This window comes from Podarcis cretensis (genome assembly GCF_951804945.1).
Source record: "Podarcis cretensis genome assembly, chromosome: 7".
In the NCBI taxonomy this organism is placed as follows: domain Eukaryota; kingdom Metazoa; phylum Chordata; class Lepidosauria; order Squamata; family Lacertidae; genus Podarcis; species Podarcis cretensis.
Genome location: NC_137176.1, coordinates 91,110,669 through 91,136,871, shown reverse-complemented (window position 1 = coordinate 91,136,871; position 26,203 = coordinate 91,110,669). Strand labels below are relative to the sequence as shown.

Below are 26,203 nucleotides of genomic sequence, written 5' to 3'. Positions count from 1 at the left end.
GCCGGGCTTAGTAATACAGTGGTACCCCGGGTTACATCCGCTTCAGGATCAGGTTTAAGGTGCTGGTTTTAACCTTTAAAGCCCTATGCGGCCTAGGGCCCTCGTACCTACGGGACCGCCTCTGCTGGTATGTCCCACAGAGGAACTTACGGTCTGCAAATAAAAACATCTGGGAGATCCCGGGCCACAGGGAGGTTAGGCTGGCCTCAACCAGAGCCAGGGCCTTTTCGGCCGCGGCTCCAATCTGGTGGAACGCTCTGTCACAAGAGACTAGGGCCCTGCGGGACTTGACATCTTTCCGCAGGGCCTGCAAGACAGAGCTGTTCCACCAGGCCTTTAGTCAGGGCGCAGCCTGACCCCCCTCCTCTGGCAATCTGCACAGAATTTTGTTTAATGGTTGCAATCAATTTGATTTTAATTAATTTTTATAATGAAATGTTTTTAGAATTGTTGGATTATTTTGATTGTTGTTAGCCGCCCTGAGCCCAGCTTCAGCTGGGGAGGGCGGGATATAAATAAAATTATTATTATTATTATTATTATTATTATTATTATTATTATTATTATTCAGGTTACAGACTCCGCTAACCCAGAAATAGTACCTTGGGTTAAGAACTTTGCTTCAGGATGAGAACAGAAATTGTGCTCCGACGGCGCAGCAGCAGCGGGAGGCCCCATTAGCTAAAGTGGTGCTTCAGGTTAAGAACAGTTTCAGGTTAAGTACGGACCTCTGGAATGAATTAAGTACTTAACCTGAGGTACCACTGTATAGTCTGACTTGGTGTAGCCTCCTATGTTCTCCTTTGCAATTTCCCACTCTCCCCAAACACTCCCATTAATTTGGCCCTAGCCTTGGGGTATTTGGGTCGCCTGGTCAGATGAGTAATAATAATAATAATAATAATAATAATAATAATTTATATCCCGCCCTCCCCAGCCAAAGCCGGGCTCAGAGTAGATGATTCCCCAATGCAAATCTTGCATAAAAAAAAAACTGATCTGTCCACAAAAGGGTTACGCAGAAGTTAGGAGCTTCAGTGCCAGAAATCTGCACATGCACGAGTTTGCCCTTTTTCTTGGCCATAAGGCACCCAACCTCCCAAAGTCTTTTCTGTTCCCAACAGGCCACTTTGGAGAAATTCCCCCACCACCGCCTGGACTCAGCCTTCAACTTTCCCATCTCAAGGACCAGTTCCCCAAACGAGTCCATGGTCAGCGATGTGTAAGTAACAAAACCTGACATGCCCTTTTCTCAGCGGACCAAGACGAGATCTCTTTCAGGCATGATGTCTAAATGGAGCCCCCACTGTCAGGGACAGGCTACCTCGGAGTATCACACAGCGGAGCATAGCATGAGAGTGTGTGGGCGTCCAACGAAGCTGGATGCTCGGAAGATTCAGGATGGATAAAGGGAAGCACTTCACCACACAGATCAGAGTTAAACTGTGGAACTCCCTGCCACAGTAGGCAGCGTATGGCCACCAACCTGGATGGCTTTAAAAAATTAGACAAATTCATGAAGGAGGAGATGGCTATGGATGGTTCCTAGCAATTATGGCTCTGCCTTGCCTCCACGGTCAGAGGCAGTAATAATAATAATAATAATAATAATAATAATAATAATAATAATATTTATACCCCGCCCATCTGGCTGGGCTTCCCCAGCCACTCTGGGCGGCTTCCAACCAAATATTAAAATACAGTAATACATCAAACATTAAAAGCTTCCCTAAACAGGGCTGCCTTCAGAGGTCTTCTAAAAGTTTGGTAGTTGTTCTTCTCTTTGACATCTGGTGGGAGCGCGTTCCACAGGGCGGGCGCCACTACCCAGAAGGCCCTCTGCCTGGTTCCCTGTAACTTGGCTTCTCGCAGGGAGGGAACGGCCAGGAGGCCCTTGGAGCTGGAGCTCAGTGTCCGCGTCAAACGATGGGGGTGGAGACGCTCCTTCAGGTATACTAGACCGAGGCCGTTTAGGGCTTTAAAGGTCAGCACCAACACTTTAAATTGTGCTCGGAAACGTACTGGGAGCCAGTGTAGGTCTTTCAAGACCGGTGTGGACTCGGCGGCCACTCCCAGTCACCAGTCTAGCTGCCACATTCTGGATTGATTGTGGTTTCCAAGTCACAAGCGCATTGCAGTAATCCAAGCGGGAGATAAGCAGAGCATGCACCACTCTGTTGAAACAGTCTGCGGGCAGGGAGGGTCTCAGCCTGCGTACCAGATGGAGCTGGTAGACAGCTGCCCTGGACACAGAATTAACCTGCGCCTCCATGGACAGCTGTTTGTCCAAAATGACTCCCAGGCTACGCACCTCTGAATCTCACTAATGCCTCTGAATCTCAGTTGCAGGAAACCACATTAATAGCAGATGATTTCTCTAACTGCCCTGTTTTTCACCCATCTTTCTCTCTGATATATATTCATTCCAGGTCCAACTCCTCCCTGACTCCACGCCCACCCTGCCAAGGAGTCACCAGGACTGGACATCAGTGCAGAAAGAAGGCCGTCTCGGGCCACGTCTTCTGCCACGTCCATGCTTCTGGTCAGTCCTCCTACACCAGCCAATCAGGCGCCTGCTTTTAAGGTTCCCAACGGATGGATGCTGAGACTCGGCAGAGATGCTGTTGTGGGCTCGCGGCTCAGGTACCACCCTTCCTGGTGCTCAATTTTTGACGAGAGAGGGCCGCCTTCTTAAAATTACACTTGTTTGCGCTTCTGAAGCTGAACGACAATCTGATGTCCCTCTGGATCCGACTCAACTTGCCTAAGAGAAAACTGGCGTCTGAAGTCCTCCAAATTAAGAGCACAAACTCCTTCTGTTCTGACTTGTCGGCCTGTGTTGGGTTTAAGGAGCGTGGCTGGAAGGCAAAGCGTTTTAAGGCCATAGCCACCACCAACTCTTTTCAAAAAGGCAGATCTAATTGTGCGTGTTGTCCATCTCTTAGTTCCCACGATGGTCGTGCTGGACCCCTAAGAACAATTTTGTCTACTGCCTCGATCGCAGGTGCTTCTGCAAGGACTTTGAGTGAAAAGGTGTCACAGACAATCCATGTCTCTGCACCGATTTATTTTATGTGAAAGTTGCCAGGTTTACGTTTAATAAATGTTTTGACCGATAGCCACTGTCTTTTTCTTCCCTTCTGTACCAATACAGTGGACGCTCGGGTTGCGAATGTGATCCGTGCCGGGAGGCACATTTGCAACCCGCAGTGTCGCATCTACACATGCACGATTTAGAGCCTCTCCGCATGTGCGAGAGCCGATACCCAGAAGTAACCTGTTCTGGGTTCAGCGCATTGCGCAACCCGAAAAGTCTGTACCTGCCTAGCCAAAGTGGGCATCCTTTCATGGTTAGGTGGGAATTCTGCAAAACCTGCCATCAACGAGGCTGGTGCCATGGACGTAGGAATGAGAACGGACCACAAGACTGGGAAGAACAACCAGTTAAAGGGGAAACTAACGGCTGTCTGCTAAAGTGAAAAATTCCAGGAAGGGTAGTTCAGGTTGCTGAGACTTGTTAGGAGCTATAACTCTCGGAGTTCCCTGGGGAAGAGGAATTAAGTGTGAAACAAGAGTGCTTCCAGGATGCCAAACTTGCTGCTAGACTCATTTTATTTAAGATATGCCAGGGTTGTGTGGAGACAGAACTAAGGGGAGTGGAATAAAAACAGATTTGGGTAGGAAATACGGGCTAGAGGAAGGCCACAGGCATAAGAAATAACTGATTTATTGTCACGTTTTATTACAGTGGTGTTCTTTTTCTGACAGGTCAAAATGAGATGAGCTAAAGAAATATTTAAAATGGCTACCAAATGGAGGACTCCGGCTGGCTGGCTCCTCTGGTAGCCCAGCCTTCTCCAACTTAGTCCTCCGGCTGTTTGGGGACACAGCTCCCATCAATGCCCCCCCAGCCAGCGCTGCAGTTGTTACCTCAGAATAACAGTGCCTGCCTTGGCATCTGGTTTGCTGCAACGAGCTCCTAACCTCCATATCTCTTCTCCATAAGTCCTTCAGAAATAAAACAATTGGGGGTTACCCATCCTAGGGCTTCCTGAGCCAAGCAAGGGTTTAAAAAAATTGTGGCAGATGTAGCCCCTCGCCCTACCCCAAACCCACGATATGGGACACTGAACTTCGGACGCTGGAGAGGGTGCAGCAAGGTGCATGCTGTATCCCTGAGCTTTGAGCCCATGACAATATGCGTAACAGGAATTTTGAAAAGCGCACAGGGTCTCTTCAAGTATTTGTTTTGAGGGTTGGATTAGAAGATCAGGCAGAGAGGCTTGTACTTCAGGCAGTGGCGTAGCGTGGGTTGTCAGCACCCGGGGCAATGCAAGTAATTTGTGCCCCCTAACCCGTGGATTTGCGCCCCCTAACCCGTGGATTTGTGCCCCCTAACCCTAACCCCCAGATGTTGCACCCGGTGCGGGCGGCCCCCCCGCACCCCCCACGCTACGCCACTGACTCCAGGTCACACCTTCTTCCTAGACTGAAAGGGTTCCTACAGCCACATCAGCTTTGGCCGTGGGAAACGGGGTCTCTTCCCCAAAACGCAAGGTGACCTTGGTGCAGTTAGCAGCGCTCTGCTCTAGGAAAGGACTCTGGTGCAACAGGACAGGTCACAGAGGCCAATTATTGTGCAACATGCCTGCCACCCCCTCTCCCAAGATTTCCACCAGCTGTCTAGAGCGCTGAAAGCTGCTCTTTAAAAACGTGACTGCCACCGCCACAAGCCCCCTCCGTCCACCACTTCTGCTGAGTACTGCTTCATAAATAAGCAAGCTGCGCCATCTTTAAAGAGCTAAACTAAACTTATCACCCCAGAGTCAGAAAAAGCACGGTTTGCACACTATCCCGGCACCCAAAACGGCCCCTTTTGTTCTCATTCTTTATTCCAGCAAAACAAAAAACCTGAGTTTGATGCAAAAATTGCAGACAGCAGCGCTGGCCACCCTGGTTCCATTCCTTTGGTCATTTCCTGGCAATGGCGTAGTTGGCGCAAAACCAGTCGCACGTTTCCTTCACGGCTGCGGGAAGAAGAGAAGAACGGTCAGGTGGGGCCAATGGCATCCAGATTTTGGAAGATTGGAGAGCTGCTTTTTCCAGAGGAACAGACCATGTCTAAGCTCCTTAGTTTACAGCTAAGATGCCTACAGAAAACTCATGGATGTAACCCCAATGCACAGCTGTTCTAGTTGGGATTTTTCTTCTTCTGGCATTCTTGTTATGTCCTGCTCTGGGACTGACCTGAATGACGGTGCAGTTACAGATTGCCTAAATAAATAAAATGCATTTTTCCCCACCCTGTTTTTGCAGATTACAGCCTACCGGATCAAGCCAATGGCCCCAAGTCACAAGAGACTGCCCGGCCGCCTGCCTGCTGCGTCTGTTCCCTTGTCAAGATGTGCTTGTTAATGTTTCAGTAAGCTGTGCACAGCTACTGTTGTAAACTGCTGCTGAGGGCGGCATAAATAAATAAAATATCTTAAATAAATGGCCCCTTAGAAACACAGGGGCATGTGTTGTGGCGTGAAGCAGCTGACACAAAGGATTTCCCCCCTTAGGTGCCCACCTGACCACTTAAATGTGTGGAACTGGCAATCTTGTACATAGCAAATAATCTTCATTCCACACTCACCAAGAAACTGATATTTTATTCTAGCAGCACCAATGCTCTGGAATTCCTTCCGTTTTCAATGCCTCTTTGTTCAGTCAAGGCTACCCAATTGTATTAGGCATATTTATTTTTGAAGCTGTTGATTTTACCCACATTGCGAAATTTTATCATGTCTTTAGCATGCTTTTCTACCTTTTTATGTAAACCCCAGAGATAGGTTGTTTCTTTATCAAGTGGTAAAGGTAAAGGGACCCCTGACCATTAGGCCCAGTCGTGGCTGACTCTGGGGTTGCGGCGCTCATCTCGCTTTATTGGCCAAGGGAGCCGGGGTACAGCTTCCGGGTCATGTGGCCGAACCAGAACAGCGCACGGAAGCGCCGTTTACCTTCCCGCTGGAGTGGTACCTATTTATCTACTTGCACTTTGACGTGTTTTCGAACTGCTAGGTTGGCAGGAGCAGGGACAGAGCAACAGGAGCTCACCCCGTTACGGGGATTTGAACCGCCGACCTTCTGATGGGCAAGTCCTAGGCTCTGTGGTTTAACCCACAGCGCCACCCGCGTCCCTTTATCAAGTAGTAGAAACTTCTTAATTAATAGAAAGCAGGTTATTTTGCTAGCTACTGGGCAAAGAACTCAAGCTGCTCAGAGAGAAGCAGCAGGTTGCAGGAAAAGGGTGGACCTCACCTTGCCGTCGCCCCAGGCTCTGGGTTTGGCGATTCTGTTGTTGTTGCTCAAGCACAATCCGTCGGAAGGGTAGGCAGGATCTCAACCCTGGAGAGCAGCTGCTCTCAGAATAGATGACACCCTGGATTAAGCTTGTTTACAGCCGCTCCCATCCCAACCCTGGCTGCGAGGAGCAAGAGATGCACTGTTCTCACCTCGCTCAAACGGTGTAAACTGGAAATCGGGGAGGTATCTCTTCAGCTTGCTGTTGCTGGCTGTTTTCTTGAACTGCCCATCCGACTTTGTTGTATCAAACTAGGAAGGGGTCCAAGTTAAAGGGAAAAAAGCTCTTTCTGCTGATTTGGGAGCACAGCTCTGGTCTTGCCCGTCACTGCCATGTGGCCCGGAAATGGTTCCCAATCCCTTCCTCTAAAAACAGTGCTACCAAAACTTGAGTCTCCAGCTGCTTTGGGACTACAATTCACATCATCCCTGACCACTGGGATGATGGGAGTTGTAGTCCAAAAGCAGCAGGAGACCCAAGTTTTTGGAAACCTTGCTCTGAAAGGTGCAACGACACACAGGGTGGAAGAGTTATGAGAAGGAGATTCTGTAGTAGTTTTGTGTTTTTTAAAAAATTGAATAGTGAATATTCAAATTTGAAAAATTGAATATTCAATTTAAAAATTGAATAGTGGCAGCACAAGGACCCAATTCTGCTTGGAGTGGGAAGAAGGTGCCGTTCTGGTTCCCAATGGGGGGAAAAACGCCCTTGTTAGCATCAGTTGCGCCCTTTTGGGGAAGGGAAGAAGACATGCAGGGGCCATATGGAAGCCTTTGCTTTTTGCCAGCAGATGAAACAGCCTCAAGGGGAAGAGTGGGACCACCTGTATTGCTTTGCATAAGAAGAGGGGAGGTGAACCCAGAAAAGGACACAGCCCTTGCAGGGCCTTGGGAAACCATGTGCAAGGATACAAGGAGCTCTCCCTTGAAGTCCATCGCTCTCACCACACACTCGGCCGCTTCCCGAATGGAGACTTCGTCCTCTTCTCCGACTAGACAGAAAGCAAAACAACACCGTTATGAAAGTGAGCTCCACTGCCCAGGGCTATATACCGTATTTTTCACTCTATAAGGCACACTTTTTCCCACCTAAAAAGTAAGGGGAAATGTGTGTGCGTCTTATAGAGCGAATGCAGGATGCACAGATATCCCAGAAGCCAGAACGAGAGGGATCACTGCGCAGCGCTCCCTCTCACTGTTCTAGCTTCGCCGTGCGAAGCCTCTCCAGGGCAGTGAGGAGCCTTCATTCCGCTGCCCTGAAGAGGCTGCGCAGCTATCCCTGCGCACCAATCCCTCTTGCTCTTCTGGCTTCAGGGATAGCCACGCAAAGCCTCTTGAGTGCAGCGGGAGCGCTCCTGCCTCTTCGCTCCAGAGGCTTTGCGTTGCTTTCTTGTTTCTTATTTTCCTCCTCTAAAAACTAGGTGCGTCTTATAGAGCGAAAAATACGGTCGGTCGTCCTGCCGCCCACTGGCCTGCCGCCTCCTGAATTCTGAGAGATGGATTTCCTCCACTCACAGCGGAATAGAGAACAAGGTTAGCACTGAATTCTATGCTAACCTGCTTGCGGGGGAGAAATTTGTTTGCAAACAGCACAGAAAGGAAAGAAATCAATTCCACTGCGTTTCTGGAAGTGGCTTTTGGCTCATGTGAAAGCTCAAACTTAAGGCAGAAATCAAGAGTTCGGAAAATCGTGAGGAAATGGAATAAATTGCTCTGGGAATGCAATCCTATGGGGCTGTGGCCCTGAGAAGGCCACCAATGGGCAGCTGTGGCCCCCCAAGTTGAAAGAGGCTCCTGCCCTGGCTGGATAGAAATGCAAGGGGAAAGAGGGTGTGAGAGTTTGGGGCATGCCATTCCACTGACTCATAGAATCACAGAATTATGGGGACCCTAGGGGTCATCTATCCCAACCCCTGGCGATGCAGGAATCTCAGCTGAAGAATAGGCAACCAATGGGCATCCAAGCTCTGTTTAAAAGCCTCCAACAGAGGAGAAGTTGTGTAATGAAGCCCCACGTCCTGAGACTGAGACCCAGCATTCAAAAGCGTTTCCTGATCTACCGTATTTTTCGCTCCATAAGACGCACCCGACCATAAAACACACCTAGTTATTAGAGGGGAAAAACAAGGAAAAAAAATTCTGAATGAAACTGGATGTATGATTTTTGTGGTTCATGCTGTGGCCACAGACATGTGACCTGATGGTGAATTTGGGGTGACCCAATGCAAAAATCCTGAGGATCCATGCTTTGTAACCATGTTTTTGCACCATTGCGGCCCCATGAAACAGTGGATGCGTGATTTTTTTGGTGCAGGCTGTAGCCATGGACATACTATGTGATCTGATGGTGAATTTGGGGTGACCCAATGTAAAAATCCTGAGGATCCATGGGCTTTTACCTCCCCCCTCCCAGGCAGCCTCCGCTAAGGTCCCTTATCTCTCTCCCGATCCCACCCATCAGCTGCTTCCTTTCAACACCCCTTTCCCTCTTGTCTGCCTTAGCGTCTTTTCCTTCGCTGGAGCAGTTCTTTGCTCCTCCTTTTCTTCTAATTTCTCTCCTTATTGCTTTAGTCTTCCTGTTTCCCCCCCTTTGCAAGTTTGCTGTCTTTACCTCCCCCCTCCCAGGCAGCCTCCTTTATCTCTAGCGTCCCTTATCTCTCTCCCTGATCGGCAAACGATCAGCGGCTTTGTTTCAACACCCCCTTCCCTCTTTCAAAAAAAGAAGCATGATCTGCTTTTTGCCCCTGGGCAATTTGGCTCCAGGGACTACACATTCGCTTCATAAGACGCACAGACATTCCCCCCTTACTTTTCAGGAAGGAAAAAGTGCATCTTATGGAGCGAAAAATACAATAAATGCTGGTTTGGGGGCAACGTGTGTGTGTGTGTGTGTGTTTGTGTGTTCAATTCTGCTTAGGGAGGGCCTTACCCGACAAGATGATGGGTTCCACTTCATCATATTCCCTCAGGACCCAGAGGAACAGCCGTGCCAAATCCTGCAACGACCAGAGACCAGATATCCATCGTCTCCTCTCTTCCTCTCCAAAAGGGGCAGTTCTGCTGGAGCTTTGGGGTGCCCCCATCTTCACAGGGTCCCACATACAACATTGTTTGGGGGTGTCGCAGAGTTAAGGCTGCTCCACCCTGGTCCTCAAAAGGCTTGCCTGCCCCTTGCAAACCCTCTGGGACAAAGGGACCTCCGGAGCAACAGAAAACAGGCTTGCTCCATCTTCCAAGGGACAGCCCTTTGCATATTTGAAGATGGCTATCCTATAACCTCTCAGGCTTCTCCAAACATCCCTAACTCCTTCAACTGCTCCTCATCAGGCTCGGTTTCAAGATCCTTGGTCATCTTGGTTACCCTTCTAGCTCAGGGGCAGGCAACCTAAGGCCCAGGGGCCAGATCCGGCCCAATCGCCTTCTCAATGCGGCCCAAAGATGGTCCAGGAATCAGCATGTTTCTATATGAGTAGGGTGTGTCCTTTTATTTAAAATGCATCTCTGGGTTATTTGTGGGGCGTGGGAATTCGTTCATTCCCCCCCCCCCCCCAATATAGTCCAGCCCCCCACAAGGTCTGATGGATGGTGGACCAGCCCACAGCTGAAAAAGGTTGCTGATCCGTTCTAGCTTGATGTAGCAGTTGGGATCTTCTAAAATGTTTTTATATGTTTTAATGTGTTTTTATTTTTACTTTGTTGTACCACCATAAATGGTGGTTTTTATCCATGTATTTTTATTTTGTTTTGGTTTATTTTGGGTTGGGGTGGAGTGGTTGTTGAGTGGGGTGAGGATTGGTTTTGTTTTGGTGTAATTGTTTTTTGTTTGTTTGCTTTTATATTCTGTAAATGGAGGCGAGTATGAGGCTTGGGATTCCTATTGTGGAGGGGCGAGGGAGGTATGGCGGTGGGGGCAGATGTCATAGGCGAAGGGGATCGAGATACGGATATGCTCGTACCCCTTCCAATCTGCGCCCCATCCCGAGAGACGAGGGTAGGGTGAGCAAGGATTACTCACCTCCGTCACTGGTGTTGTGCAATGCCAGGTCTATAGGCAACAAAACCGCCACCCTGCGAGATTTCTTCACCTCGCAGGGGGTTGACCTGGCATGTGTGACTGAGACCTGGGTGCGCGAAGGGGATACTGTTACCTTACGAGAGATGGCGCCCCCGGGTTTCTCCGTCCTCCACCAGTCGCGGACTGTGGGCCGGGGGGGAGGGGTGGCATTATTAATCCGGGAAGGTTGTTCTTTCAGGGCTCTACCATCGCCATCGATCCCCGGCATTGAATGTGTTGGCCTAGTGTGGGGCTCCGAGGTGAGCTTGGCTGTCTGGCTAGTGTACCGGCCACCTAGCGCACCAGCAGCCACCCTGTCAGGCCTGCTGGAGGCGGTGGCCGGCTGGGCCTTGGAGTTCCCTAACCTATTGGTATTGGGGGACTTCAACATCCATGCTGATGCCGCTCCCTCCTCACAGGCTCTGGACCTGGTGTCTTCCATGGCGACACTAGGGCTCTCCCAGTTTGTTTCGGGCCCCACACATCAAGCAGGCCACACGCTGGATCTGATCTTTGGCGTCGGTATAGATGTGATCATGTTTCCTTCGATGAAGGTGCCATGGTCTGATCACTATGCTCTGAAAGCCAGGATTGACGTTCCACCCCCACCCTGCTTAGGTGGCGAGCCAATTTGGGCTCGCCCGCAGAGGCTGATGGACCCTGATAGATTCCATCAAGCCTTGCGGGACCTTTCTCCCCCTGGCGACTCATTGACTGAGCTTGTTGAGGCCTGGAATACCCAGCTCCTGGCAGCCATCAATGAGATCGCATCTAAGCGCCCTCTGCGACCCCGCAGAAACCGGGCTCCCTGGTTTACCGAGGAGCTCCGGAAAATGAAGCGGGACCTCAGACGGCTAGAGCAAATATGGCGGGGTGCCCGTGACGGAGCTTCAAGAACATCTTATAGGGTTTTTATGAAAACCTACGAGATGGCAGTGAAGGCCGCTAAGAAGTCCTACTTCTCGGCCTCCATTGCATCCGCTAGCTCTCGCCCGGCGCAATCATTTAGTATAATTCGGTCTTTAACGTCCCTCGAAGGACAGCCAAATTTAAATAACAATTTGACACACAGCTGTGAGGCATTTGCGAGCTTTTTTGCGGAGAAGGTCCTGTTGCTCCGCCATGACCTCCCTGCCAATTTGGATACAATAAAGGAACTGGAGGCCCCTCGACTGTCCTCGGGTTCAGTATTGGACCACTTTGACCGGATATCCCCAGCCGATGTGGACAGACTCCTCCAAGCTGGAAAGCCCACCACTTGTCCTCTCGACCCGTGCCCGTCCTGGCTGATTAGAGCGTGTCCAGACGAGGTGCGGGCCCCCCTGGGGGATAGCATCAATCTGTCCCTTGGCACCGGGACATTCCCAGGGGAACTGGAGGAGGCAGTGGTGCGCCCGCTCCTAAAGAAAGCATCATTAGATCCCTTAGATCTATCCAATTACCGCCCAGTTTCGAATCTTCCATTCCTGGGTAAGGTGATTGAGAGAGCGGTTGCTGAACAGCTTGGTAGGTTTCTGGATGAAACATCGGCTCTGGATCCATTCCAGTCCGGCTTCCGCGCTGGTCATGGGACCGAGACGGCTCTGGTCGCCCTAACAGATGATCTCCGCAGGCAGCTGGATCGAGGCGGGTCGGGGCTGCTGATTCTTCTAGACCTGTCAGCAGCCTTCGACATGGTCGATCACGAACTCCTGGACCACCGCCTTGCCGACGTGGGGATCCAGGGCACAGTCCTTCAATGGCTGCGCTCGTTTCTCTCTGGTCGGGGACAGAGGGTGGCGCTTGGGGGGGAATTGTCATCCCGCCACTCCTTGGTGTATGGAGTGTCTCAGGGTGCGATACTCTCGCCGATGCTTTTTAACATCTTTATGCGCCCCCTCGCCCAGCTTGTCCAGAGTTTTGGGCTGGGCTGCCATCAGTATGCTGATGACACCCAACTCTATTTGTTGATGGACGGCCACCCGGACTCGGCCCCAGACACACTGATCAGATGCTTGGAGGCTGTGGCTGGATGGTTACGTGGGAGCCGGTTGAAGTTAAATCCTTCGAAGACAGAAGTCCTCTGGCTGGGACGGGACGACATGGGACTGAGGGGGCAACTCCCATCTCTTGCGGGGGTGCAATTAGTGCCAGCACCGTCCGTTAAGAGTTTGGGTGTAATCTTCGATACCTCCCTCTCCATGGAGGCGCAGATTGCAGCTATAACAAAGGCGGCATTTTTTCATCTCTGCCAAGCTAAGCAGTTGGCTCCTTACCTCTCTCGCCCTGACCTAGCCACTGTGATCCACGCGACGGTCACCTCCAGACTGGATTATTGTAACTCGCTCTACGTGGGGCTGCCCTTGAGACTGACCCAGAAACTCCAGCGGGTGCAGAATGCCGCAGCGAGACGCCTTACGGGGTCTTCGCTTAGAGATCACATTCATCCGGTGCTATACCAGCTGCACTGGCTCCCGGTGGAGTACAGGATCAGGTTTAAGGTGCTGGTTTTAACCTTCAAAGCCCTATACGGCCTAGGGCCCTCGTACCTACGGGACCGCCTCTCCTGGTATGCCCCACAGAGGAACTTACGGTCTTCAAATAAAAACACCTTGAAGGTCCCAGGCCACAGAGAGGTTAGGCTGGCCTCAACTAGAGCCAGGGCCTTTTCGGCCGCGGCTCCAATCTGGTGGAATGCTCTGTCACAAGAGACAAGGGCCCTGCAGGACTTGACATCTTTCCGCAGGGCCTGCAAGACAGAGCTGTTCCACCTGGCCTTTGGTCAGGGCACAGCCTGACTCCCTCCTTTGGCAATCTTTACAAAACTTTAGTTTATGGTTGCCATCAATTTTGATATTAATTAATTTTTATAATGTTTTTATAATGTTGTACTGTTTTAGTGTTGTTAGCCGCCCTGAGCCCGGCTTCGGCTGGGGAGGGTGGGATATAAATAAAATTTATTATTTATTGTTATTATTCTTACATTTTCCCTACACTGTTTTTTTCCTGACAACTCTCCCTGTCAACCAGCCAGCTTACCAGAGAGTAAATGAACTGCCTCCTGGGTTTTCCTGTCCCCCAGACAGTGAGAGCCGTACCGTTTTCTACAGACAAGTGGAGAAAACGACCAATTAGAAAGCATCCTTACTCCCTCCCCCTTTGCTGCAAAAAAGCACTCAAGTCTTCCCATTCCAGCTGCTTCTTGTGTTGGGATCAAATGAGACCCTAGGATCACAGACCCTTTTCTCATGCCCAAACTCAGCCCCCACACTCAGCCACAACACAATACAATTGTTGTTACTTACATATCACCTTCATCTTCCAAGGATCTTAATAAAAATATTCACCGAAAGATAAATGAAATTTTTCCAAGGATCACAAGGTGGCCTAGGGGTTCTCCTCTTCCCCAGTTCCACCCCACAACAATCCTGTGAGGTAGGTTTGACTAAGAGACGGTGACTGCGTCGCAGGGGGTGCAGTGGTTCTCAACCTGTGGGTCCCCAGATGTTGTTGGACTACATCTCCCATCATTCCTGAGCTCTGTCCTTGCTAGCTAAGAGTGATGGGAGTTGTAGTTCAACAACATCTGGGGACTCACAGGTTGAGAACGGCTGGACTAGAGGATGCATGTAGGTCTCTATGATTGTCCCAAGGTCACTTGGTGAGCTTCGTGTTTGAGCGGGGATTTATTATTATTATTATTATTATTATTATTATTATTATTTATACCCCACCCATCTGGCTGCATTTCCTCAGCCACTCTGAGTGGCTTCCAACAGAATATTAAAATACAATAACCTATTAAACATTAAAAGCTTCCCTAAACAGGGCTGCCTTCAGGTGTCTTCTAAAAGTCAGGTAGTTGTTTATTTCCTTAACATCTGACAGGAGGGCATTCCACAGGGTGGGCGCCACCACCGAGAAGGCCCTCTGTCTGGTTCCCTGTAACTTGGCTTCTCGCAGTGAGGGAACCGCCAGAAGGCCCTCGGCGCTGGACCTCAGTGTCCGGGCAGAACGATTTGAACCCTGTTCCCCCAGGTCCTAGTCCAATACTCTAACCATTACACTAATGCTCTGCCAGGGGCTGGAAACCTCCCATGCCACGCTCTGGACCTAAGGTAGCCTCAGTCGTATCCACCACTGGCCGGCGGCCCTCGTGAGGTTAACCAAGAACAGGGCCTTCAGCCTGGAAAAGGCTCTGGAAAATGCTCTCCTCATATAGCAAATAGAAGTCAATTTGACCATGTGCATCTTAGAATCGCGGAATTAGAAGAGACAAGCAGAGCCATCTGGTCCAGCCCCCTGCAACGCCCAGCATGGGGCTCGAACCCACAACCCTGAGATTAAGAGTCTACTGACTGAGTAGTCCCATCTCCTGACAGAGTTGCCAGGCAGGCTGTAAGGCGGTGCTTCTCAAAAATGGGTCCCTGGCAGTTGTTGAACCGCAACTCCCATTATCCCTGACCACCGCTAGCTAGGGATGATGGGAGTTGTAGTGCAACGACGTCTGCGGACCCGAGTTCAAGAAGCGCTGCTGCAAGGGGTGCAGCTCCCCCCCCCCCCCGCAGCCTGACCACCACCCTCTCCCATTTCAGGCCCCAAGGCCAGACGCCCAGCCCCACTCACCTTTGGCCAAGTACACTTTGTGGATGAGGCCCGGCAGGACGTGCCCGTCCTCGATGTTGTAGTTGTCGTGGGGTCCGAAGACGTTGGTGGGAATGACGGCGGTGTAGCGGCAGCCGTGCTGCTCAAAATACCCCCTGGAGAAAGAAAGTGGACAGGGCAGTGTGTGGGTGTGTGATGCTAGCGATCTTCCTGGAGAACAGGCCGGAATCAGTTGCGTGGAAAAGGTTTGGTCCCTGGCGCTGTGCGAGGGGGGAAGCCGCCTTATAGCAACCGAGGCAGATTTAGGGCATCATGACTGGCTCCCTGGCACTTGGCACCAAGCCGAGGGGGGCGCCGCAGGGCGCTATGACTCCCTCTGACTCACTGCAAACGCAGAACAGGAAGCGAGAGGTGACAGATTTTGGCCTTGCTCCGGACGCTGCTGAAATTTTAAACGCTATTTTGGGAAACGATTTATGATGAGTTGGAAAAAAAATGTTTAAAGTAACTGCAGCCAATCGGAAGCCGCGCTTTGATTTTGGAAGTCGAGGAGACTTCCGGAACGGATTCCGTTCGACTTCTAAGGTACGACTGTGTGTGTAAATACATATATATATATATATAGAGAGAGAGAGTTTTGCAGTTCAAACTCCAGGGATCCCCTGCGAATACTGATCACAGAATCATAGAATCATAGAATCACCTCCCTCTTGTTTTTCAGGTGACCAACAGGTGAAACTCGAAAAATTAGAATATTGTGGAAAAGTTACCGTATTTTTTGCTCTATAAGACGCACCAGACCACAAGAGGCACCTAGTTTTTGGAGGAGGAAAACAAGAAAAAAAAATTCTGAATCTCAGAAGCCAGAACAGCAAGAGGGATCGCTACGCAGTGAAAGCAGCAATCCCTCTTGCTGTTCTGGCTTCTGTGATAGCTGCGCAGCCTGCATTCTCTCCCTAAGACGCACACACATTTCCCCTTACTTTTTAGGAGGGAAAAAGTGAGTCTTATAGAGCAAAAAATACGGTAATTTATTTCAGTAATTCAACTTAGAAGGTGAAACTAATATATGAGATAGACTCATGACATGCAAAGTGAGATATGTCAAGCCTTTATTTGTTATAATTGTGATGATCATCTAATTTTCCGAGTTTCACCTGTAGCTGTGGCTCAATGTCTGTCGACACTCACCACCTGAGCTTTCTGTTACAGGGGATGATCAGCAGATTAATATCGATCCAACTAATCAATATTTTTTTAAGGAAAAACCAGAGACCCCGTAGAAATACCAACATGCTGCTAATGAATTTCTTTGGAAGTTGATAACATCGGGAGGTATGGGGTAGTTTGGCAGGTGAGGGCGTGGCAGAGCTTTTTTCTGGGGTGGGCTGGATGCAGTGGAGGGCAATGGGAAGAGCGGAGGGGAGCCTACCTGTTCTGAACATCTATCATCCGCTTTGCGTAGGAATATCCGAAGTTGGAGTTGTGCGGGGGACCGTTGTGGATCTGGAAGAGAAGGCTGAGCATCAGTTTAGATCAGGGAGTTCAAAATGTCCAAGGGTCAAAGGTGGGACCACAACCCACAAAACACCCACTCCCCATTGCTGGAACCCCCAGAATAAGGGTGGGGAAGGACAGAAAGACCTCTAGGTTCATATGAGCTGCGATTCCTGCATTGCAGGAAGTTGCACAAGATGACCCTTCCAACTCTACATTTTTTGGATCTATGATTTAGCAGGGATGCGGGTGGCGCTGTGGGTTAAACCACAGAGCCTAGGACTTGCCCATCAGAAGGTCGGCGGTTCGGATCCCCGTGACGGGGTGAGCTCCCGTTGCTCGGTCCCTGCTCCTGCCCACCTAGCAGTTTGAAAGCACGTCAAAGTGCAAGTAGATAAATAGGTACCGCTCTGGCGGGAAGGTAAATGGCGTTTCTGTGTGCTGCTCTGGTTCACCAGAAGCGGCTTAGTCATGCTGGCCACATGACCCAGAAGCTGTACGCCGGCTCCCTCGGCCAGTAAAGCGAGATGAGCGCCGCAACCCCAGAGTCAGCCACGACCGGACCTAATGGTCAGGGGTCCCTTTACCTTTACCTTTACGATTTAGCAAGCTGAGTCAAAATCTCTCTATACATTCTTACTTAGATAGAATGAATGGGGTGGGAGTTGGGGGAGTGGCAATGTAGCAGCAGGCTCCGCCCTGATCACAGAAGGGGCGGAGCCTGCCACCACAATTAATTTCTGCAGATCACAAAACCCAGGTTTCCCTTTTTTAGAAGAGCAGCCTTCCAACTTCTTAAAAACAAATATATTATTTGTTACATTTTACATATCTATCCCACTTTTCCTTCAAGGTGGTATACGCAGTTCCCCTCAACTCCCCATTTCCCCCCACAACAACCCTGTGAGGTTGGCCAGGCCAACAACTAGGACAACAACCCTGCGAGGTCAAGAAACGGCGACTGGTTCAAAGTCACCCAGCGAGCTGCATGGCAGGGTGGGAATTCGAACCCTGGTCTCCCCACTCTCTAACCACTATGCCACATGAGCTCTAGTGAATAAAGGGGCACAGAACATGCAGATCAGGAGGCAGCCCCTACCATGGTCTCGTCGATCGGGTAGGTGGTCTTGTCGGGGAATATGCAAGTGGAGAGGCAGGAGACCACCTTCTGGACACCAGATTTGTACGCCGAGTGCAGGACGTTGTCATTGATGTGCATGTTCTTCCGCTGGCCATAAAGAAAAAAGAGGGGAGGATCATAGGACCATATTGTGGGCAACACAAGATACGCGTTTTACATGAGAAAAACGGCTCAGAAGCCCATCTCCCAAAGTCAGCAATGGCGACCGCTCCCCCCTGCAAAACAAATACAGTGGATGCTTGGGTTGCGAACGTGATCCGTGCGGAATGCACGTTTGCAACCTGCAGCGGTGCGTCTGCGCACATGCAGGTCCTGATTCAGCACTTCTGCGCATAGCGCGATTTAGTGCTTTTGCGCATGCGTGACCGCCAAAACCTGTAAGTAACGCGTTCTGGTACTTTCAGGCTTCGGCGGTCCGTAAACCTGAAGTGTCTGTAACCCGAGGTATGACTGTAAATAAATAGGAGAGCACCCATCCCCCAAACAGAACCCACTTAGTTTTAAAAGATTAAAAACTGGGAGCGGTAGGGAGCCTTTGCAGGGGTATCTGGTGCCCATGGCAACCACGCCGGGGACCCCCCTCTGTCCAGAGTACAAAGCGGGCAGTTGTGCGTGGTAATTTTGAAACCACGCATCAAAACACCTGTCTCAGTTCAAAGCACATCCTAGCAATTTCTCCTCCTTTTCCGAAAAGGGTTTTCATTTCATTTCGTTGGTTTCTAAAGGTGCAATTTTGCACTTCAAACATCGTGCTGCCTTCCCAAGCACACAGCAGTGGGGTAGGAGAGCTGGGGGGGGGGGATCACATGGAGCAACCAAAGGGTTTCAGATAGCACCTGGGTAAACGAGTCTCAAAAGCCCAGGAAACAAATTTTCATGGCCCTTTAGTGCCTATGGTGGCTCACTGACCAGAAGTAATCTTGGCCCAGTATACCTGAAGGAGCGTCTCCACCCCCATTGTTCTGCCAGCTCCGAGGGCCTTTTGGCGGTTCCCTCACTGCGAGAAGCCAAGTTACAGGGAACCAAGCAGAGGGCCTTCTCAGTGGTGGCGCCCGCCCTGTGGAACACCCTCCCACCAGATGTCAAAGAGAACAACAACTACCAGACTTTTAGAAGACATCTGAAGGCAGCCCTGTTCAGGGAAGCTTTTAATGTTTTAACAGACTATTGTACAGTGGTACCTCTGCTTACGTACTTAATTCATTCCGGAGGTCCGTTCTTAACCTGAAACTGTTCTTAACCTGAAGCACCACCTCCCGCTGCCACTGCGCGATTTCTGTTCTCATCCTGAAGCAAAGTTCTTAACCTGAGGTATTATGTCTGGGTTAGCGGAGTCTGTAACCTGAAGCATATGTAACCTGAAGCGTATGTAACCCGAGGTACCACTGTATTTTAATATTCTGTTGGAAGCCGCCCAGAGTGGCTGGGGAAGCCCAGCTAGATGGGCGGGGTATACATAATAAATTGTTGTTGTTGTTGTTGTTGTTGTTGTTGTTGTTGTTGTTGTTATTATTATTATTATTTTACTACTACTAATACTGTGGAGCAAAATATACACCAGGAGGCTAAGTTTGGTCAGCATCAAGCAGCACAGCCAGTCCAACCACAGGTCAGCAAAGAAGCCACACCCCTGAACGAAGCTGGGGGAGGCAGCTCAGGAGGAGCACGGCATTCTGGGATCTGTAGTTTTCTCTGCTTCCTGCAGCAGACCTTTGGGATTAAGGATGACGTGGCTGCAGGCTTGCACAGCTCCGCCTCGGAGCAAATAAACCAGCTCGGTGCAATGTGTTCCTTGCGTGCGAGAGTCTGCGGACGTGCGTCTCTTGACCGCTAGAAGCTTCTCGTATCCGGGAGAGGGAGGAGAGGGGAAGAGACGGGGCAGACATCTGTAGGGAGCAGATGGATCACCACCTCTCCAAGCCAGCGAGGGATTAATCTCTCGCAGCAATAAAAAATAAATAAAGGCTACAGGCTTGTGCCAAGCAGGTGGCGAGTACGGAAAAGGGGAGGGGAGCAATTTTCTCAGACTTCTGTGGGGTAAACGACACTCTCTCCTTAGGGCAAGCAGCCCAAACCTGGTGCCCTCCAGCCATTTCGGACTTCTGTACCAGGTATAGAAGGTGGTCTCTCAAGTCCACTGGCACTGAGCTTTCTGGTGCCTGGCGTGGCAGGAAAATTCAAGGCAATCAAAGAAACGTTTTAACGTTTTATACAGTCTAGGACCGTCGTACCTACGGGACCATCTCTCCTGGTATGTCCCACGGAGGACCTTCGTCCTCCCCAGCCGAAGCCGGGCTCAGAGCGGCTAACAACAATAAAAGTAACACAATTTCCATAAAATCACAATCAATTAATTGAAATGAGTTCTAAAATCAACTCATTTTAAAATCAATTCTGAGTCAAATTAATGGCAACCATTGGGCTAGAGTTCTCTGAGGATTACCGAAGGAGGGGGTCAGGCTGCGCCTTGGCCAAAGGCCTGGCGGAACAGCTCCATCTCGCAGGCCCTGCGGAAAGATGTCAAGTCCCGCAGGGCCCTAGTCTCTTGTGACAGAGCGTTCCACCAGATCGGGGCCACGGCCAAAAAAGCCCTGGCTCTGGTCGAGGCCAGCCTAACCTCCCTGTGGCCCAGGAACTCCAAGATGCTTTTATTTGAAGATCGTAAGTTCCTCTGCAGGGCATACCAGGAGAGGCGGTCCCGTAGGTACGAGGGTCCTAGGCTGTATAGGGCTTCAAACGTTAAAATCAGCACCTTGAACCTGATCCTGTACTCCACCAGGAGCCCATGCAGCTGGTATAGCACCGGGTGAATAGAGAGATTAGTATCCTTACCCAAAAATCCAGGTTGTACTTGATGTTCCGGAAAAGGCCGCCCACCATGGCTGCCAAGTGGATGACGTGAGTCGGCCGGTGCTTCTCAAAAAGGGCTGCGGTTGCAGCAGCATCCCTGGAAGGGAAGAGAGGGAATGAGGATGGGAATGTTAGAATGATGCCGGACAGAAATTAAGTGGTTTTCAGCTGTAATGCTTAAGAGATATGGAAAATAAGGTTTTGAAATAAGTAAAAGAACTAATGGTGAGGATTTGCTGAACAAACAATTTGAATTGGAATATAAGAAAGGGAGGTATGAGGAGGTCTGGAAAATAAGTTAAAAGAAAATAAGTAAATGGAAACTCTTTGTTTTTTTTAAACTGTTTTTATTTCTGTATTTTTGTATTTTTGTTTTTTCTGTTTTTTTCTGTTTTACAATGTATTATTTCTGAAAACTTTAATAAATGTCTTATTTAAAAAAAAGAGAGAGGGGATGAGGATGGAGAAGGGAGCCTCTTTCCCCTTAGGCAAAGCTGTGCCCCCCGGACTGTGCAGGGAGACAGGTGTGCATTTACCTCTGGCTTTCCTAAGCCCTCTGCCTCAAGGCAGCCTTAGGAAAAAACTCAAAAGACAATTAGAAGCAAGGCTTCCAGGGCTGCACCCAGCAACTTGCTCCACGCTGCCACAAATAGTGTGTGTGGAGGCAGTGCTGCTGGTCTGTGGATGCCTCCTTAGAAATACTTTTCTTCCCTAAGCTTAGACACCCCGAACCGAGTTAATCTACGGAACTCATTACTGCAGGAGGCAGCGACGACCACTCTCCTGGATGGCTTTAAAAGAGCGTTAGACCAATTCTCGGAAAAGAGGGCTATCTATGGCTACTAGCCAGGATGGCTGCCCTCTGTCTACACAGAGGACCTTAAGGTCCATGAACAACCATAGTTTAGAGGTCCCGGGCCCTAAGGAACTCAGAATATCCTCCACCAGGGCCAGGGCCTTTTCAGTGATGGCTCCGACCTGGTGAAATGCTCTGTCCCATGAGACGAGGGCCCTTCAGGATTTAACCTCCTTCCGTCGGGCCTGTAAGACAGAGCTATTCCGTCTGGCCTTTAATTTGAATTCAGCCTGATCATTTATTTCCCTTCCCTTCCCTCCCCCTCCCTTTTTATGAAGATCACCCGCTCAGAGACCCCACAGCTAATTCTCCCCTGGTCTCCTCGCTGGCCCAAATAGGACCAATTCAGCCAGCTAGCCCTGGGGATTATCTAATGCTTATTTCCCCTAAACTGATTTTTGAATTTTATTGTTATTCTGGCGTTCTCTGGTCCATGGGGTCACGAAGAGTCGGACACGACTAAACGACTAAACAACAACAACAAAAATGTTTTTATACTCTATTTTATGCTGCTTTTATAATTAAAAAAGGTAAAGGGACCCCTGACCGTTAGGTCCAGTCGTGGCCGACTCTGGGGTTGCGGCGCTCATCTCGCTTTACTGGCCGAGAGAGCTGGCGTACAGCTTCCGGGTCATGTTGCCAGCAGGACTAAGCCGCTTCTGGTGAACCAGAGCAGCGCACGGAAACGCCGTTTACCTTCCCACCAGAGCGGTGCCTATTTATCTACTTGCACTGGTGTGCTTTTGAACTGCTAGGTTGGCAGGAGCAGGGACCGAGCAACGGGAGCTCACCCCATCGCGGGGATTCAAACCGCCGACCTTCTGATCGGCAAGTCCTAGGCTCTGTGGTTTAACCCACAGCGCCACCTGCGTCCTTGGGCTGGACTATATTTTTGGGGGGAAATGAACAAATTCCTATGCCCCACAAATAAAAGGACACATTCTACTCATATAAAAACACGCTGATTCCCAAACTGTCCACGGGCCAGATTGAGAAGGTGATTGGGCCTCATCCAGCCCCTGGGCCTTAGTTTGCCGACCCATGATCTAGCCCAACCCCCTGCAATGCAGCTGTCTCATACGGGATTCGAACCTGCAACCTTGGTATTATCAACACCATGAGCTATCCAGGCTCTTCTCACCTTAGCTTGGTGCTCAAGTCCCCCTGAACTCCCTGTCTGTCCTTTTCTGCACCTTTCCGTGTGCCTTATCCATTTCTAGAGACATTTGATACTCCTGTATTCTGTCCTTATATCTCTTATTATGAGGTCCGTTGACCGGATCAATACACCAAACGACTCACCGAATGATGCTGCGCTTGCCTGCTTGCCTGGGCTCTCCGGAGAGCCCCCCCAGTCTTCACAAACACAACCAGACTTCTCACAGAACTGTAGAGGTGTGAGGGACCCCCAAAGGTCATCCAGCCCAACCCCCCCAGCAAGTGTGGGTTTTTCTTAAACCCTGGAGGGAGGACCGACTCACGTCAAGTCGGCATCCTTGGACGACACGAAGATCCACTCCTCGTCCGGCCGCCCTTCTCCCTCGGCTACCAACTTTGCGATGGCCTTGCCCACCAGCCCCGAACCGCCGGTCACCAAGATGCGCTTTGGTTGCGCTGGCTGAGCCATGATGAGAAGATCTATATGGCGAAAAACGAGAGGTCGAATTACTAACCGCGTTGGGTGTGAAATGCGGCCCTCCTGGCTTCTCCAGTTGGCCCCCAGAACATTAACCAGGTCAAACCCCTCCTCACTGGCCCCGATTCACCCTGAGTGGGACGTGCCCTTGGCACTCTGGTCATGCTTTTTGTGGCCCCTGGGAACAGAACCTTTCGACTGGAATAGGGTCCCCATCTCTTTGCCCTTCGCATCCATTGTTGGACTATGAGTTTGAATCCCCACTCACTGGGCGACGCTCGCTGGGTAACCTTGGAGCAGTCACCATCTCTTAGGCCCTCGTATTCGGGACCACCTCTCCTGGCCTGCCCCGAAGAGGACCTTAAGGTCCATAAATAACCATAGTTTAGAGGTCCTGGGCCCTAAGGAAGTCAGACTATGCTCCACCAGGGCCAGGGCCTTCTCAGTGGTGGCTCCGACCTGGTGGAATGCTCTGTCCCATGAGACCAGGGCCCTACAGGATTTAACCTCCTTCCGCTGGGCCTGTAAGACAGCGCTATTCTGCCTGGCCTTTAATTTGAATTCAGCCTGATCTTTTATTCCCCTTCCTTCCCTCCCCCTCCCCTTTTATGAAGATTACCCGCTCTGGGATCCCACAGCTAATTCTCCCCTGGTCTCCTCGCTGGCCCAAATAGGTCTAATTTAGCCAGCTAGCCCTGGGGATCATCTAATGTTTATTGGATGGATTCCCCCCCCTAAATTGATTTTTGAATTCTGAATTTATTGTTATTCTCGTTTCATACTGCATTTTATGCTGTTTTTTGTTGCATCAATTAAGTGCTTTAAATTTGTTGTTAGCTGCCCTGAGCCTGGTTTTCTGAACCGGGAAGGGCGGGGTATAAATAAAATTTTATATTATTATAATTTATATAACCTGCCTCTCAGGGCTGTTTTGCGCATGAAATGGGGAGGAGAACCATGTTGGCCTATGACCTGGAAGACCAGAGTTCGAATCCCCACTTAGCCCTGAGACTTACTCACTAGGTGACCTCAGGGCCAGGAATTCGCTGTCAGCCCAGCCCACCTTACAGGGTTGTTGTGGGGATTGAATGAGGATTGGGGGGGGTGGGAGCCATGCATGCCACCTTGAACTCCTTGGAGGAAAAGGCGGGATAGAAATGCAACAAACAAAACAAACCAGGGCACCCATTGGGGAGTCGGCTTTAGAAGATTCCTGCTTTGCAGCGGGTTGGGCTAGATGACCTCGGGTTCCCCCTTCCAACTCTACAATTCTATGGTTCTACTTATTCAGAATTCATCATGCGAAAGGCTGGGCTGGATGAATCCCAAGCCGGAATTAAGATTGCCGGAAGAAATATCAACAACCTCAGATATGCAGATGACACAACCTTGATGGCAGAAAGTGAGGAGGAATTAAAGAACCTCTTAATGAGGGTGAAAGAGGAGAGCACAAAATATGGTCTGAAGCTCAACATCAAAAAAACAAAGATCATGGCCACTGGTCCCATCACCTCCTGGCAAATAGAAGGGGAAGAAATGGAGGCAGTGAGAGATTTTACTTTCTTGGGCTCCATGATAACTGCAGATGGTGACAGCAGCCACGAAATTAAAAGATGCCTGCTTCTTGGGAAAAAAGCAGTGACAAACCTAGACAGCATCTTAAAAAGCAGAGACATCACCTTGCCAACAAAGGTCCGTATAGTTCAAGCTCTGGTTTTCACCGTAGTGATGTATGGAAGTGAGAGCTGGACCATCAAGAAGGCTGATTGCTGAAGAATGGATGCTTTTGAATTCTGGGGCTGGAGGAGACTCTTGAGAGTCCCATGGACTGCAAGAAGATCAAACCGAACCATTCTGAAGGAAATCAGCCCTGAGTGCTCACTGGAAGGACAGATCCTGAAGCTGAGGCTCCAAGACTTTGGCCACCTCATGAAAAGAGAAGACTCCCTGGAAAAGACCCTGATGCTGGGAAAGATGGAGGGCACAAGGAGAAGGGGGCGACAGAGGACGAGATGGTTGGATAGTGTTTTCGAGGTTACCAGCATGAGTCTGACCAAGCTGCGGGGGGCAGTGGAGGACAGGAGTGCCTGGCGTGATCTGGTCCAGGGGGTCACGAAGAGTCGGACACGACTAAACGACTAAACAACAACTTCTCATTGCCAAAGGGGATTGCCACTTCTGCGCCAGGGCCGCCGTCCCCAACCAGGCGCCCTCCAGCGGTTTTGTACTACAACTCCCATCAGCCCCTGTGTTTTTTTGCAGGCTGATGGGAACTGGAGTCCAAAACAGGTGGCACGCGCGGGGGGGGGGCTTAAGAGGGCGCAAGAGGCGAGGTCTCTAACCCGGGAGGTGGTCGCCTTCAGAAACCGGCTAAAGGATTTGCAAAAGGAAACGAATCCGCGTGCGTAATTGCGCGCAGGTGGGAGCCGGGCAGGAAGGAGGACCCCCACCCCACCCGTGCCCGTGGGTCTCCTGGGGTGCCCTTACGGGTCCACGCGCACCCAACGTGCAGCGGAGGAGAAGGAGAGATAGACACCTTCGCGTGGTGGGGGGTAGAGGGAGATGGTGACCATCGCGCGGGGGTCCCTCTCGGGGTCTCTCCCCCGCTTTCCCCGGGGAAAGGCGGCTACCTTTGCAGGGCGGGCACTCCGCCTGCCGCGTCTCCTTCTCTTTCTCGTCGCTGGCGCTTCCTGCAAACGCGGCAGCCGGGACTAGGCACACCCTCCCCGGCCCGGCGGCTCCCTGGGAAATGGAGTCCCTAACCCAAGCTGACTGTCTTCGTTTCTCTGCTTGCCTCGTTTTCTCCCCCGAGCAGAGCTGCAAAAGACACCTTTGCCTTGCAGAGAAAACGCTGTGTGAACAGACTCCCGCGACACAAGGGTGGACGCCCCTTCGGAGGAGGTTGCACGGGGGTCGTCATTGCACGGGGGCCGTGCAATGCAGGAATCTTTTGCCCACCCGAGCTCGAACCCAAGCGTACGGCCTCATATAATAAATTATTTTATTTTATTTTATTTTATTTTATTTTATTTTATTTTATTTTATTTTATTAATTATTTGTATCCAGCCCATCTGGCTGGGTTTCCCCAGCCACTCTGGGTGGCTTCCAACCAAGTAAAGTCATACCTCGGGTTAAATACGTTTCGAGTTGAGCGCGTTTGAGTTGTGCTCCGTGGCAACCTGAAAGTTACGGAGCGCGTTACTTCCGGGTTTCAGCACTTGCACATGCACAGACGCTCA

General features: G+C 50.4%; 2 protein-coding genes across 2 annotated transcripts in view; one reads left to right on the top strand and one right to left on the bottom strand.

Annotated features, from left to right (window-relative positions):
• The window catches only part of LOC307220384 (protein brambleberry-like), a 29,455-nt gene extending 26,337 nt beyond the window's left edge, over positions 1-3,118 (top strand). The window contains exons 12-13 of the mRNA XM_079984331.1: positions 1,125-1,222; positions 2,430-3,118. Coding sequence (XP_079840457.1) covers positions 1,125-1,222; positions 2,430-2,583 — 252 coding nt within the window. The 3' untranslated portion in view covers positions 2,584-3,118. The remainder of the gene's footprint in view (positions 1-1,124; positions 1,223-2,429) is intronic.
• A 593-nt stretch (positions 3,119-3,711) lies between these two features.
• GFUS (GDP-L-fucose synthase) lies at positions 3,712-25,686 on the bottom strand. Its single transcript, XM_079984494.1, has 12 exons — positions 25,594-25,686; positions 22,809-22,965; positions 20,454-20,568; positions 17,580-17,708; positions 16,416-16,489; positions 15,005-15,138; positions 13,418-13,482; positions 9,275-9,341; positions 7,258-7,337; positions 6,498-6,597; positions 4,457-5,027; positions 3,712-4,282 (listed from the first exon to the last, which is right to left on the bottom strand). Exons 2-11 carry the CDS (start codon positions 22,952-22,954, stop codon positions 4,972-4,974), a joined length of 966 nt encoding a protein of 321 aa, XP_079840620.1. The 5' UTR covers positions 22,955-22,965; positions 25,594-25,686; the 3' UTR covers positions 3,712-4,282; positions 4,457-4,971.
• Between the last annotated feature and the right edge of the window lie 517 nt (positions 25,687-26,203).

Coding starts and splice junctions, on each gene's coding strand:
- GFUS (XM_079984494.1), bottom strand. CDS start 22,954: ATGGCTCAGCCAGCGCAACCAAAGCGCATCTTGGTGACCGGCGGTTCG. Junction 20,569..22,808: donor TCCAAGGATGCCGACTTGAC/GTGAGTCGGTCC, acceptor CTTCCCTTCCAG/GGATGCTGCTGCAACCGCAG. Junction 15,139..16,415: donor ATGATAGATGTTCAGAACAG/GTAGGCTCCCCT, acceptor TTCTTTCTCCAG/GGGGTATTTTGAGCAGCACG.